This window comes from Pteropus medius, unplaced genomic scaffold, assembly GCF_902729225.1.
Source record: "Pteropus medius unplaced genomic scaffold, Ma_sr-lr_union100, whole genome shotgun sequence".
In the NCBI taxonomy this organism is placed as follows: domain Eukaryota; kingdom Metazoa; phylum Chordata; class Mammalia; order Chiroptera; family Pteropodidae; genus Pteropus; species Pteropus medius.
In genome coordinates, this window is record NW_024350399.1 from 1,206,452 (window position 1) to 1,220,019 (window position 13,568).

The 13,568-nt window shown below is 37.9% G+C and overlaps 1 protein-coding gene across 2 annotated transcripts in view; it reads left to right on the plus strand.

Annotated features, from left to right (window-relative positions):
- Window positions 1-6,899: 6,899 nt before the first annotated feature.
- The window catches only part of FAM171B (family with sequence similarity 171 member B), a 62,977-nt gene continuing 56,308 nt past the window's right edge, over window positions 6,900-13,568 (plus strand). Inside the window, exon 1 of one of the 2 annotated variants that reach the window (XM_039839940.1) lies at window positions 6,900-7,269. In XM_039839940.1, coding sequence (XP_039695874.1) covers window positions 7,047-7,269 — 223 coding nt within the window. In that variant the 5' untranslated portion in view covers window positions 6,900-7,046. Of the gene's footprint in view, window positions 7,270-8,367; window positions 8,558-13,568 lie in introns of those variants that run through there. The other variant, XM_039839941.1, reaches the window with a different exon arrangement.

Below are 13,568 nucleotides of genomic sequence, written 5' to 3' on the forward strand. Positions count from 1 at the left end.
GACTGTTTTTCCTCTCTGATTTTTTGTTTTGTTTTTTATTTACATAAGCAAGCAATAATGCACTAAAAGTATAACTTCAGTGAGGTGACACACCTCTCTAAATGTCTGAATTCTTAAGAGTGTTAGTTATCTGAAAAAAGGTAACAAAAGAATTGTGTTAGATCAATAGAATTCATCCAAACTAAAGCAGAGAGAATGAATGAATGAATAAATGAATGAATGAATGAAAGAAACAGTCTCAATTACCTGTGGGACAATCTAACTAGGTAAACAGGAGTCTTAGAAAAGAGAGAAAATGGGTCAGACAAAAAGTATTGGAAGCCAAAAGCTCTCAAATTTGATCAGAAATAGCAGCCTACAATTTCAGAAGCTCAGTGAACCACAAATAGGACAATCACAGAAAACACTTCTATGCACATCAAGTCAAACTGCTGAAAACTGTACGTTGGAAGAGGTTTACTTCATTGGCTTGAATGCCTAAATCTAATCATCTACATCATCAAAATAGGTATGGATAAGGTTGGATTCATCTTGGGGAACAATTCTTCTCTATACGTGGAACTATGAAATTAAAGAATTAAGTTATCTACTCCCAACATAACATGGTGAGATAGGCATATAACAATTATAGACATTCTGGTTCAAAGAAGGAAAAAAGTCACTGGTCCCAAGCAATTTCAAAATCCAGCTGGACAAACTCCATTTGGTTTCCAAGTCTGAATAATTCTCTGTGGCTCATGGCTCTACACTGGGTCATCTTTTTTTTTTTTTTTTTGCCCCTGTGAAGTGTAGCACATGTTTACAGCTGAGTATTGGTAAAATTTTGTAGGTCCAATATGCTTTCTGATTTGGTAGTCTGTTCTTTTAGACCCAGGTTGGCAGTGCTTCTGCTGATATAAAATTCAAAAGAAACTTGTGGCTCTCCAGTAGCTACCAAATATCAATTGTCCATAAATGTATAGGTTTATTTCTGGGCTCCCTACTCTGTTCCATTAGGCTATATGTTTGTTTTTGTACCAGTAGTATACTTTTTTGACTACTAGAACTTTGTAGTATATTTTGAAATCAGATAGTGTAATATCTCCAGCTTTGTTCTTTCTGCTCAAGAGTGCTTTGGCTATTCAAGATCTTTTGTGGTTTCCTATGACTTTTAGCATTGTTGGTTCCTATTTCTGAAAAATGCCTTTGGAATTTTGATAGGGATTGCACTGAATCTATTAATGGCTTTGAAGAGTATGGACACTTTAACAATATTAATTCTTGCAATCCATTAACAAGATATTTTTCCATTGATTTGTATCTTCTTTAATTTCTTTCATCGGTGTTTTACAGTTTTCAGTGTACAGATCTTTCCCCTCGGTTAAATGTATTCCTCAGGGTTTCCCCCCCACCCAGGATTTTTTTTAATGCTATTTTAAATGGGATATATTTTCTTAATTTCTTTTTCACATAATTCATTGTTAGTGTGTAAAAACAATTTTTGTATGTTAATTTTGTATCCTGCAATTTTGCTGAATTTGTTTATTCTAACAGTTTTGGTGGAGTCATTTAAGATTTTGTATATATAAGATCATGTCATCTACAAATGAACAATTTCACTTCTTTTTGGTTTGGATGCTTTTATTATTTTTATTTTTATTTTATTTACTATATTTTATTTATTTATTTACTTTTTTATTTATCCTAATTACTTTGGCTGGCACTTCCAGTACTATGTTTAACAGAAGTGGTGAAAGTAGGTATCTTTGTCTTGTTCCTGATCTTAGAAGAAAAGCTTTCAGCTTTCATCATTGAGTGTGATGTTAGCTGTAGACATCTTACATATGGCCTTTATTATGTTGAGGTACATTCCTTTAACACCTAATTTGTTGAGTGTTTTTTTTAATCATGAAAGGATGTTCAATTTTGTCAAATGCTTTTTTTTTTTTTGCATGTTTATCACATATTTATCCTTCATTTTTTAATGTGGTGTATCACATTGATTGATATGCAGGTATTGATGGATGTTGGTAGGGTTGGTCTGGAGCCTGAATCCATGGAGGTGCAGGGCTGGACTGGATCCACTGGAGCCTGAATCCATGGGTGCTGGGGTGGGGCTGGAGACTAGAGCCACAGGAGCTGGGCTGGTGCAGGGGCAGGCCTGGAGTTTGGGGCCATGGGGGTTGGCCTGGAGGCTGGGTCTGAAGGTGCTGGCCTGGTGCCTGGCGCCTTGGGGGCCAGTCTGGCACTGGAGCAGGCCTGGAGCCTGAACCACAGGGATAGATTCTTGATTCTTGATAGCATTCATATAGCATTCATATTTTTTCCAGAATTATTTGGCTTCCCTGTGATTTTTTTAAATCCAGTCTTTCTTATCTACACTAAAAGAAACACACACACACACACACACACACACACACACAGACACTGTTGATGCTCATTATTCATGATTCCATATTTCCGAATTTGCCTATTTGCTAAAATATATTTGTAACCCCTGAATCAGTACTTTCACAGTTATTCCCAGAATGTGCAGAGAGAGCAGTGAGAAATTTGAGTTGCCAACATGCACATCCCCAACTGAGTTCAAACAAGGTAATCTCTTATGTATTTTTTCAGCTCTCCTTCTAGATACAGTGTCCTTTTTGTGGTCTGTTTAATGCCAGTTTCCCTCCCGCCCTCCCCTGTTTTGTACTTTTCATTGGTGATTTTGTTGTTTAAAATGACCCCTAATTTTGTAGTACTGAAGCGTTGTCTATTATTCATTCCTAAGCCCACAGAGAAAATACATGTGTTAGATAAGATGCTTTCAGGCATGAGTTATGTTGGCTGTGAGCTCAATGTTAATGAACCAACAATGTAAAATAAATAAGGTGTCTTTAAACAGAAACACATATAAAGCAAGGTTATGTATTGATGGGTTGATGAAAATGCTGTGACCAGAGGCTCAGAGGAGCCTAATGTTGTATTTCCCCTAGGAGCAAAGGTATGATGTTTGCTAATTTAGTGTTTACAGTGACTTTTAGAACTTAACTACCAAGAAAAATGAGAATTGATTACATATGACATGAAATTTTAAATTCATTTATATAAGTAAAACAATAATTACATATAACATTAACAAAAGAAGAAGGAGCTGATATTTACTGAACGGTTTCTATAGCAAGAAACTCAAGTATTTTACATTATCCCATTTTGTTATCTCCTTTAGGCACTATGATTTCTCCCACTATACAGTTGAAAAAACTGAGGTTTAGAGTCTTGTGCAAATCATACAGCTGTGAGTGGTGGGTACCAGAGTAGTCTGATTCCAGGGCCCTCCTCAAGAACCAACAGTTCTGCTTCTTTAAATTGATTAAATTGATTTGTTGATTTAATCAATCAAGCAGTGTTAGACTTGTAGTAGGAGCTGGAGACAATGACTGAACATGATAGCTCTGGCCCTTGTGGAACCTACACTAGTGAGGATAAGGCGAGGAAATAGGTGTTATGCAAGCTCATAGCAGGGCACCTAATCAAAGCTAAGGAAATGTATACCTAAGAAAATAATATCTAAGTTAACCCTCAGACTCTATAGGAGCTTGCCAGTTAAAGAGGTGAGGGAGTAGAAATCAACACATAAAGGTTGCTCTAGGGCAACCCAAATAAGTCTACCTCAAGGAGTAAAAGAAATTTCTCTCTCTCTCTCTCTCTTTACATTGTATTAAGCGTCAACAGTATCGCGGATTATGAATTTGAAAATAACTTCCTGGATTAACTGGCATCTTCCATTTCTTTGTAAACTACACTGACTGCCACTAAAGCACATGCAGCTAACAGGATACATCTTCATGAATGTCTGCTTGATTTTGCCCTCACCAGTTGGTTTACGTGTGTGCTGAAAGTCAGTTATGTTTGCTAACAAATTGGTTTTTGCCAATTTATGTGTTATATGAAAGGATGAATTATAAATTCGGAAAGGTACTTTTCTATGAAAACTAGGTTTAATATTAAGTGAGTTAAATTGTAAAAATATAGGAAAATCGAAAATAAAGGATTTGGCCCTCATTGCTTGTCAAAATCTTTAAGAACTTTCACTTAAACTAAAACTGCAAATCATAGGGATGCATTATAATTGTTATTTATGATTCAAACCCTAGGATGTGGTTAGAGAATAAAAAAAATTCTTGGTCATATATCAAAAGATTGATAAGTGAATATACATTTACTTATTTAAGGAAAAATAAGCAGTGTAAAATATATTTAAGATATATTAATTTTTATGTCTCTTACCAACTTTTTTGATTCACCAATTACTAGCCCGGATTGTATAAGATAATATGGCTTGTGTTTAGTGCACAGAAGTTAAGCATAAGCTATATGAGCAATGAGGCATTTAAAAATCATCTAAAAAAACATCTAGACAAAAATCTCTTTCAACAGTTACCACTATTGAGAGATTTGATGTTCATCCTCTACTGGGGGTTATAGAATCAGTGGCATGTCTTCAGAAGGTCAGCTTCTAATATACTAACAAGACTGGACCACCATGACAGGATGACAAAAATCCTGGCAGCATTCCATTCCTCTTGATCTGCCAGTCAGGTTTTTGGAGCCATTTTCATTTTTTCCTTTCTTGTCTCCAGGAGTAGAGGTAAATTGGGAGAAAATGCAACAAAAACTGATTGATGAGACTAACGAAGGCTCTGTATTCAGCTTTCCCTCAATAGCTCCTGCTCACTCAGGGAAGCAAAGCCATGACAGAATAATGGTGCTTAATGTGGGGGCCTCACTTTGGCATTTATTTTTCAAATAATTCTGAGCCCACATAGTTTAATGGGCCTAAAAAAATCACTAAAAAAAAAAAAAAAAAGGCGATACAAGCTCATGGTAAAAATTCCAAACAGTGCAGAAAGGTAAAGTTACCCATAATTAGTGTATCTTTGAGCAAGTCAGTAGCCTCTCTGATCTTTATTGTGTCCATTTGATAAATAAGATAATGAGAGCTAATTTATAGGATTGCTCTGAGAATTCATTGGGAGGAGCACACATAAGAATGGTGACGGTGGGGACATGGTTCCATAGTGTAGCAGTTAGCACATCGGCTTTACACGCAGAAGGTCCTGGGTTTGCGCCCCAGTGGAGCCATGGTCCATGATCTATGGGCATACTACCCCGAACAAGCCTGATGTCTGATCTCGGAAGCTCAGCAGGGTCAGGCTTGGTTAGTACTTGGATGGGAGACCACCTAGGAAGACCAGGTGCTGTAGGCATAAATAATAATTAAAAAAGAATAATAAAAAAAAGTGGTGACAGTGGAAAGAGACTGTCCAGTCAATCAAATCAGCTAAATCAACTATGATGGTAAGTGATGTGATGTCATAGATCACATTTATATTATACTGCGAGATGTCGCAGGAGCACTCCAAATGCAAAGAGATTACAACTGGACAAACCATGGCTTATCACCTATACTGCATTCTGTATTATCATTTAATCTTGACAATGTCATAAGCAGCCACCAATGATCTCGTCTGTCAGTTTGGGTGTCATATTGGACATACCCATCTCTCTCCTTCCTTCCTCACCCAAACACTCAATCATATTTCTGTTGATTCTAGTCCTAAATGCTGAATCCCCACTCCTCTCTTCAGTCTCACACACTTATGGCTTCACCTCATGGGCTTTGGCAAACACCTCTACGCTGGCCTCTTCTCTCATCTATCCCTCTGTAATCCATCCTCCATACTGATAGCAAAGAAATCCTTCTAAAATGCAGTCTGGTAGCAACTCCCCTGATGAATTTCACTATTTCATAATCACTTGCAGTGTAAATTTCAATTTCCTTATATAGCATCCAGGATTATTACAGGAGTTAACATATATAAAACACTTGAACAGTGCCTGGCACACAGTAAATAGTTCAGAAGTGTTTGCTGTTATTTTTTTAATGGCCTGATCTCCACTTTCCTATCAGTCTAAAATACTGTCACTCTGTCACAGTCATTGCTTACAGTTTTCCAAGAACATTGTGCTTTAAACACATCTGGGTTTTGTGCACACGCATGCGTGCACACACCCACCCACACCTCTCCTATCTATGTGTGGAACACGTATCCTGTTATAAACCCCACCTCTCCCAGTATTTCATAGCCGGGTTGCATACACCACACAGTTATATTCTCCCAGTTCAGTGCAACCTGTGCACATTGTAGTGTTTCTTTAGTGGCAACCATCAGACTGGATTATAATATGCTTTCATGTGCCTCTGCCCTAACAAATAGTGAGCTCCTGGAATACAAAGCTTGTATCTTGCTTATTCCAACACCTGACTAAATGCTGGTGCATAATTAGCACCTAGTACTCATTTAGCAAAATACTTTTTGAACAAATCAAGTGTAGGCTACAATTAGACAAAATGTAATTTAAAATATTTCATAATATAGACAGAAGTTCCCACTTGAGCAGAAAAAGAAAGTTTAGTAAAAACCTGGACAGTCGCAGTTTAATTTCTAGCTAATCAGTGATGGCCGTGATGCACCATAGTCTATATATGGTTAAGAGACCCTGGCTTTTTGATCTCCTGGTACTGCGTTAAGTATTGTAGGAAGAGAATCAATATACCACCTTCTCCTCTACTTTGGGATCAGGTGGGGGTAATTTTATTCCACTTTCTGCAAAATTTCCTGGGGCCTTGGTAGGGGCTGGAGAATATGAAGGTCTACCAGCCCGCAGAAAGACTTTCCTTTCCTGTTTACCCTCGGAGGCCATCACCGGGTACAGCGCCCGGCACAGAGCCGAGCGCGTCCGCTAGGAGCAGCCGGGACGCAGGTGACAGCAAAGCTCCAGCCGGGGGCTCCCAGGTCGCCTCGCCCCTCCCCGCGCATCACGTGCGCGAGGATGCTAACTTCCCCCCTCCTCCTCTTGCTTCCCCCGGCCTCCCGGCCTCCTCCTCCTGCTGGTGAGAGAGTGTGAGAGGCAGACGGCGAGAGGGAGCAGCTAGCGGGCACTGCCGGAGCCCGCAGCCCTGGCGCCCGCCGCCGACCGGATCCCCGCAATATGCCGCCGCAGCCCTCTGGCTCTCGGCCATGGCGAGGCTCAGCCGGCGCGTCCCTTGCACCCTGCTCCTTGGCCTGGCCGCGGTGCTGCTGAAGGCGCGGCTGGTCCCCGCGGCCGCCAGAGCAGAGCTCAGCCGCTCGGATCTCAGCCTCATCCAGCAGCAACAGCAGCAACAGCAGCAAAGGCAGCGGGAGGAGGCTGAGGAGCAGAAGCCAGAGGTGCCTGGGGCATCCTCCACCGTCACTGTTCCAGGTAGGTCACGACAGCCGGGCCCTGCATTTCCATCTCCGCTGGCGATCTCATCTGGAGTCGCTGGCTTCCTCGCCCCTTCCCTAGCCAAATTGCTTCCCATGGCCTATCCCACCCATCCCCATCTTCCCAATCTCTCAGTCCAGGACTCGGGCTCTGTTTTGATTTCGGGGTATCTGCCCTATGGGTGGGAAGGTTTCTGAGAAGCACAGAGCACTGCAGTAGGATGGGGAGGGGGCGGGAGGGTTAGGGGTGAGTGACTGCCTCGACTGATATTTTTCTTGTTCCTTCTTCCTGAATTCTTCTTCCCTCTGCCCGACCACACACACACACACACACACACACACACACACACACACTTCTCAAATCCCTCTAGTATTCTGTTTTTTATCCTTTTCTAAAGACTGAAAAATCTTGCAATATACACCCACACACCCTTTTCACCATCTCACCCCGCCTGCCTGCTATATTTAAAATTAGATGTGGAGAAAGAAATCTTGATTTGTTATTTATTTTTACCTCTTCTTATCCCGGGAAAGGTTTAAGGCAGTTTGCAAGAATGCCTTCAGTATAATAAGATGTAACAATACAAAATGAAAAAGGAGTTTGTAATTGAAGGAAAAGGAGAGGGATAAAGATGAAGTCAGAGCAGTGATGTTAGTACAGCAAAGCCTGCCCCCCAGAGACGGGAATCTCCCTACTTGTTAGTGGAACTTAATGAGGCAGATTCTTGACACTGTTCTGTGAGGGTGAGGAAGTACGCTATAGTATATGTGGCTGTTATGGTCGCTCAATCCATGCCACATTCTACCCCCATTAAAAGCTCACGAGTAAGCAAAAAGCAAAAAAGCCAGATTATCCATTTTAATAGCCTCTTCCCACCCCTCATCCCAGTTCCCTTCCCTAATGTCTACGCTGGCCTGCTATTGGGGAGGGAGGGTGGGGAGGTAGAAGCCATCAATTTGCTGGCGAATGGGCTTAGGTTTCTGCAAAACCAACGTGAATTATAACATTTGTTTTCGTTCTGAAATCCCGCCTAGAGGATTTTACAAGATGCTGAAAATGAGATTTTAAAGAGTGGAATCAGCATCTTATTTTGTATTGCTTGCTCATCATCAAAGAGCAATACTCAGGCATGCCAGCTGCGATTCATGACACAGCCAGGATGATTTAATTTATCAGAGTGCTCTGAGCAAAGAATGAAGTCACTAAAGTGTGCAGGAAAGCATGTGTTTCTGCCGCTCTTTTAAAATAATTAACAACACTCATGTATGGATACAAATCCTAAAAGGTACGTGGTATGTGGTGGTTTTCCTACCTTGGTTTTTATAACCGAAAGTGCTAACAATGTGGTTTAGGCAAGGCTGCTTTTAGACATATGCTGCTGCTGCTAAACTTAAGGAAATTAGAGATGGCAGAGTGATTGAGAACCTGTCTTCGTTATGGCAGGGATTTCATAAATTAACTAAAAAACAGAAGTTGGTGTTGATGGATTTTATGGTTTGCAATATATTTTTATTTTGATTTATCGTCTTTCAAGAATATTAGTTAAATGGTTTTCACTACACTATAGACAACATTGTAATGAGGGTTGTGAATAACTGCAATAATATGAAATCTTGTATATAGTGTGCACATATAGTGTGCAAAAATATTTGCTGATATTTGTCAGGGGATATTTTTTAAAGGGATGGTTTTTGGGAAACTAAGGTTTTTTTCTTATTTACCTATTAGATTAATTGAGATAAAGGAACCACTATCTAATAGATCAGCTTAACAGCCTGAAAAGAAACATATAATGACTCTTTCTCTCAAAATCTCTAGCTCCTCAAGCCAGTGGCAATTAAAAGAATAATCAGTTGATTGCTGTTTAAGTTATTGGAAAATCTTGTTTAGATATTGGAAAATCTAATTGTATAATGAAACATAACCTATAAACAAATGAAGTTAAAATAATCCTTTGACTGCATTGTGATTTCTAGATTGAACTAGTCTTCCTGCTTTAACCTTGTTCCTCTATTGTCTATTCTCCTTATATAGCAAGTGATCTATTCAAAAACATTAAATAGAATCATTTCTGCTCACAGTCCTCCAATGGCTTCCCATCCTTCTCACACTAGATGCCCAGATCCTGAAAATGGCTTGTCTGCCCCTCCCTTTCCCATCTCTCACAGCTCTGATCCTCATTCTATGGTAGCCACACTGGCTCTCTGTTTCCTCAGTTTGCAAGTAGGCTCTAGTATGGAGCCTTTGCACTTGTCATTTTCTCTGCCTAGAATTCTAGAACTTCACATCCTTTAGGTTTACTCACTAGAACTGGGAAGCCTTTCCTGACCAGCTACATGAAATTAGTCATTTGCAATGCCCTTCCATAGTGATTCTTCTCCATGGCACTTAGTATTCTCAGCCCTTCCTATAAGCCTGTCTCCCCTTACTAGAATGTAAGCTCTATGAGGGCATAAATTTTGTTTTGTCCACTATTATATTAAATTATATAGTTCTAATATCTAGAAGATCACCTGTTATGCATAGGCACCCATAGGTTTGTTGAAGGAATGAATGAACAAAAATGCTAGCATCAAGGATCACTTTCGCTTTCTGAGTATTTGTTCTATAACATCTTGTGAAATTCTTTATTGAAATTTAGCAGGGGAACAATACAAAATAAAAAAAATTGTTAGGTAGAACTATTTGTAAGTAGAGGTTATAAAGTATATAAATTTTGGATCTTTAATATTAGCTAATTTCAGTGTTTATTTTATACTGACTATGGAGAACTGATTGATACCAACACCAGAGTCCAACTATTAGGTTCTGTCAAGAAGATTCTCTACCCAAGTGTACTTGTAATCCTCTTACGACCTAGGAAGGTATTAACATATCTTTAAATAGCTGTGATTGAGCCTGAGTTCATTCTTTGCCTCTGTATAGTGTTCTGATTCTTTGGACATATTATATGAAAAACTATAGGACTTTTCTCAGGCAAAATCTAGAAAACTAATAAATGCATTTAGTGACTAGTATGTGCAAAGAATATCAGTACACAGTAGAGAAATTGACCATTGACTTTTGTTAATATTCTCTGCCTTTTATGCTGAACATTTATGTCTCTTTGTATTACTGAGATATAACACGAGGGTAAAGTTGAATATGAGATTTTAAAAATCAGGATTTATAAACAGTAAATTTACATTTTCTTATTAACTTATAAAACACCATCTTCAGAGAGTAATGAGAATAAAGACTAAGGTTCAGATCTGTCAAATCAGTTGTTTTTCTCCAGTGTATGCAGCAGCTCTGATTTCTCCATCTGTCCCAGTGTTTGTTAGAAATAAATATTTGAGGGGCCAGGGAAGAATTAATTTGGGGGCTGGTGGTAGCTGAGACAAGCATATCAATATTCATTCGGATGGGGCATTAGATGGGAGGCATGCTGGGGGTGGGGAGCTGGAGAAAATAATGAGCTCCATTTCAAATTCTCCACATGAAGGGTAGACACAGGGGATCTCCATGGATTTTAATAAATGTCTCCTGCACACAGAAAAAGCTTTTTAGAGGCATATTGTCATGGTATAAAATTTTTGATAGTATATTTCACCGATATATATTTTTAAACTTTTTATTTTGGAAAATGTCAAATATGTAGAAAGTAAATAGAGTAGTATTTGAAAAGTCCATACCCATCACCCAGCTTTAACAATGATCAAATTCTGCTGTAATTGTTTCATCCACACCTCTACCCATTTCCACTATGCAGGCTTTTATTTCTTTGATGTAAACTGTACGTACATTGAAATGTGCATGCCTTAACTGTACTGTTTTGACAAATGGATATGCCCATGTAAACATCATCCCTATCAAGATATAGAACATTTATATCACCCTAGAAAGTGCCCTCATGCCTCTTTCCCAAGCAATTCCTGCCCCTTACCCAGACAACTACTATTCTGATTGTTTTCATCATAGATTAATTTTGAATTTTCTAGATCTTCATGAAATCATATAGCATGTACTCTCTTTGTCTAGCTTCTTTAGCTTAGTCTAATTTCCATAGGGTTTCTTCTATGTTGTTACATGTTCAGTAGTTTACTCCTTTTTACTGCTGAGTAGTGTTTTATTGTATGAATTCCCACTGTCTGGTTTATCACTTCTGTTGATGAATATTTGGATTGCTTCCAGTTTTAGGTATTGTATATGGAGCAGCTATATTTTCGTACAAATTTTTGTGTGGACATGTCTTCATATCTCTTGAGTGGAACTAGAGTTTCTTTTTGGAGGAGTGGAATTGCTGGGTCAAGTGGTATACTTTTGAAGTTAAAAAAAATATTTTTTCATATTCTATGTAACTGGAACCTACCTCACTTAATAAAATTTAACCTAATGAACTTTGATATATATTATTACTGCATGCTTTTTATTAAATTCAAATAACTTGATTTAAACAAACCTGATTGAAATCTTCCATCTATGAAAGCATTTTTTATTTGCTTTTTTGGTTCAAGAAATTTGAAAATCAATAAGAGAAGTGGGATTGGAAATCTCATCTATCTAAAGTACTCATGCTTAAAAGGCCATATTCCCAGATGGGATAATTATGATTTCTTTCCAAAGATTTTAATAACTAAAGGGAGCTGTTTCTTGGTGTTGATTACAGGTTGAAAAACACATGCTATTGTGTTGAATTTGAGTCCAGTTTGTTTTAGTTGTAATTTTTCAGTGTTCTTAATGTGACTGAACAGAACCTACCAAATATTTTTCTGAAACAAAACTCTTTCCCCAAAGTATATAAATATTGAATTTGATTATCTTTCAACATTCTGTCTAAGTTAACTGCAGCATTGTTGTCATTCATTCACTTGGCTTAGTGTAATGTGTCTTAAAACTTCCTTTCGTCCAAATTGCCTTAGCTAGGAAATGGATATAACATTTTCCATCTGTTATTGGTAAAAAGTGTGCTTTGGAGTATTTACCTGGAAAATTCTACAACTATGAAAACTATGCATTGTAGTGAAATATATCATAAACTTAAGAAAACAGCTTCTGTTTGCTTTGAAAATAATCTTTTTGGAGATATCTCTTTAATTGGCCTTTTGTGTAAGCACAATCCATATGTCTAAGACTTATCAGATTTTGTGCCTAAGTTCTTTTATGACAGTCTGTGTCATCGGGACTAGGCAGTATTCTTAAATACTTGTCGATGATGTCTGTGAGTATAAAGGCCAGTTCATTTAGGCCTGAAATAAGTGAGTGATTCTGAGTGTCATTCCATGTAGTATGGAGGGTGTTAAGAAAATCTTTTTTTTTTTTTTTTTTTTGAAATGGTAATCTTTACTAACATGTCAAATCTGCCTCAGTGACCTAGTGAACCAAGACTCTAAAATGCCTGAGAAATGTATTACACATTTCTGAACCTTTGAATTGATGCCTGTTAAGCTCTCTGTATTAAGGTTCTATATTCCTCACAGAATTAAGATTTAAAGTTAATTTCATGGGTGAGATTTCAGTTTCTATTTAATATGCTTCTGCTTTCAAATATGGTTCTATATCATAACAATTTAGAAAATAATTTAAGATTTAAACATTCATCAGTATTATTAGTTATTGTACTTAGTTTATTTTTGTTCCTATTCAGTAAAGAAATATTATTTATAAACTATATAGTTTTAATTCACTTGTTAGCTTTGCTGAAATTTAAAACATTTAAATAGCTAAGCCAATAGCAGTTCATTTCTGTGGACCTATGTGCTGGTTGGGCTTTAGGTGACCAGTTAATTGGAAGGACGGAGAGATGCCCAGCCTCAACCTTGGTCTTATGCTGTGCGCCCCCTGGCTTATTTCTGGGGTAAGTACTCCAGGGAGGTTATAGAATTCCATATCCTTTGGCCTTCCTAAAATAAAACTAGTGCCCATGGTTTTATTCTTACCTATTTATTCCTTTGCTTTTTTGGTAATAAGAATGAGACAAATAGAAACAGGATGGGTAGATGGATGATTTGTTTTTCTTAATTGGGTTAACTGTAACGAGGAATTAAATTTCAGCTTCAAACATCCTGGATTTTGTGACTTACTGGATTTTACTACCCATTCTGCCATTGTTTGCTCCCTGTGTATAGAAATTAAGCTGCAAAATGTGGCTCTATGTAATTAAGTGGATTATGTTTTTTAAAAACTTTAAGCATGTCATTCATGTTCTTTCATATTTTCATGAGTAGTGTTTGTTTATAAATATTTGGATTACCAAAAGAATGGACAAGATTCTTTTGACAAAAGAGACAAGATTACCAAAAGATTACCCATTTACT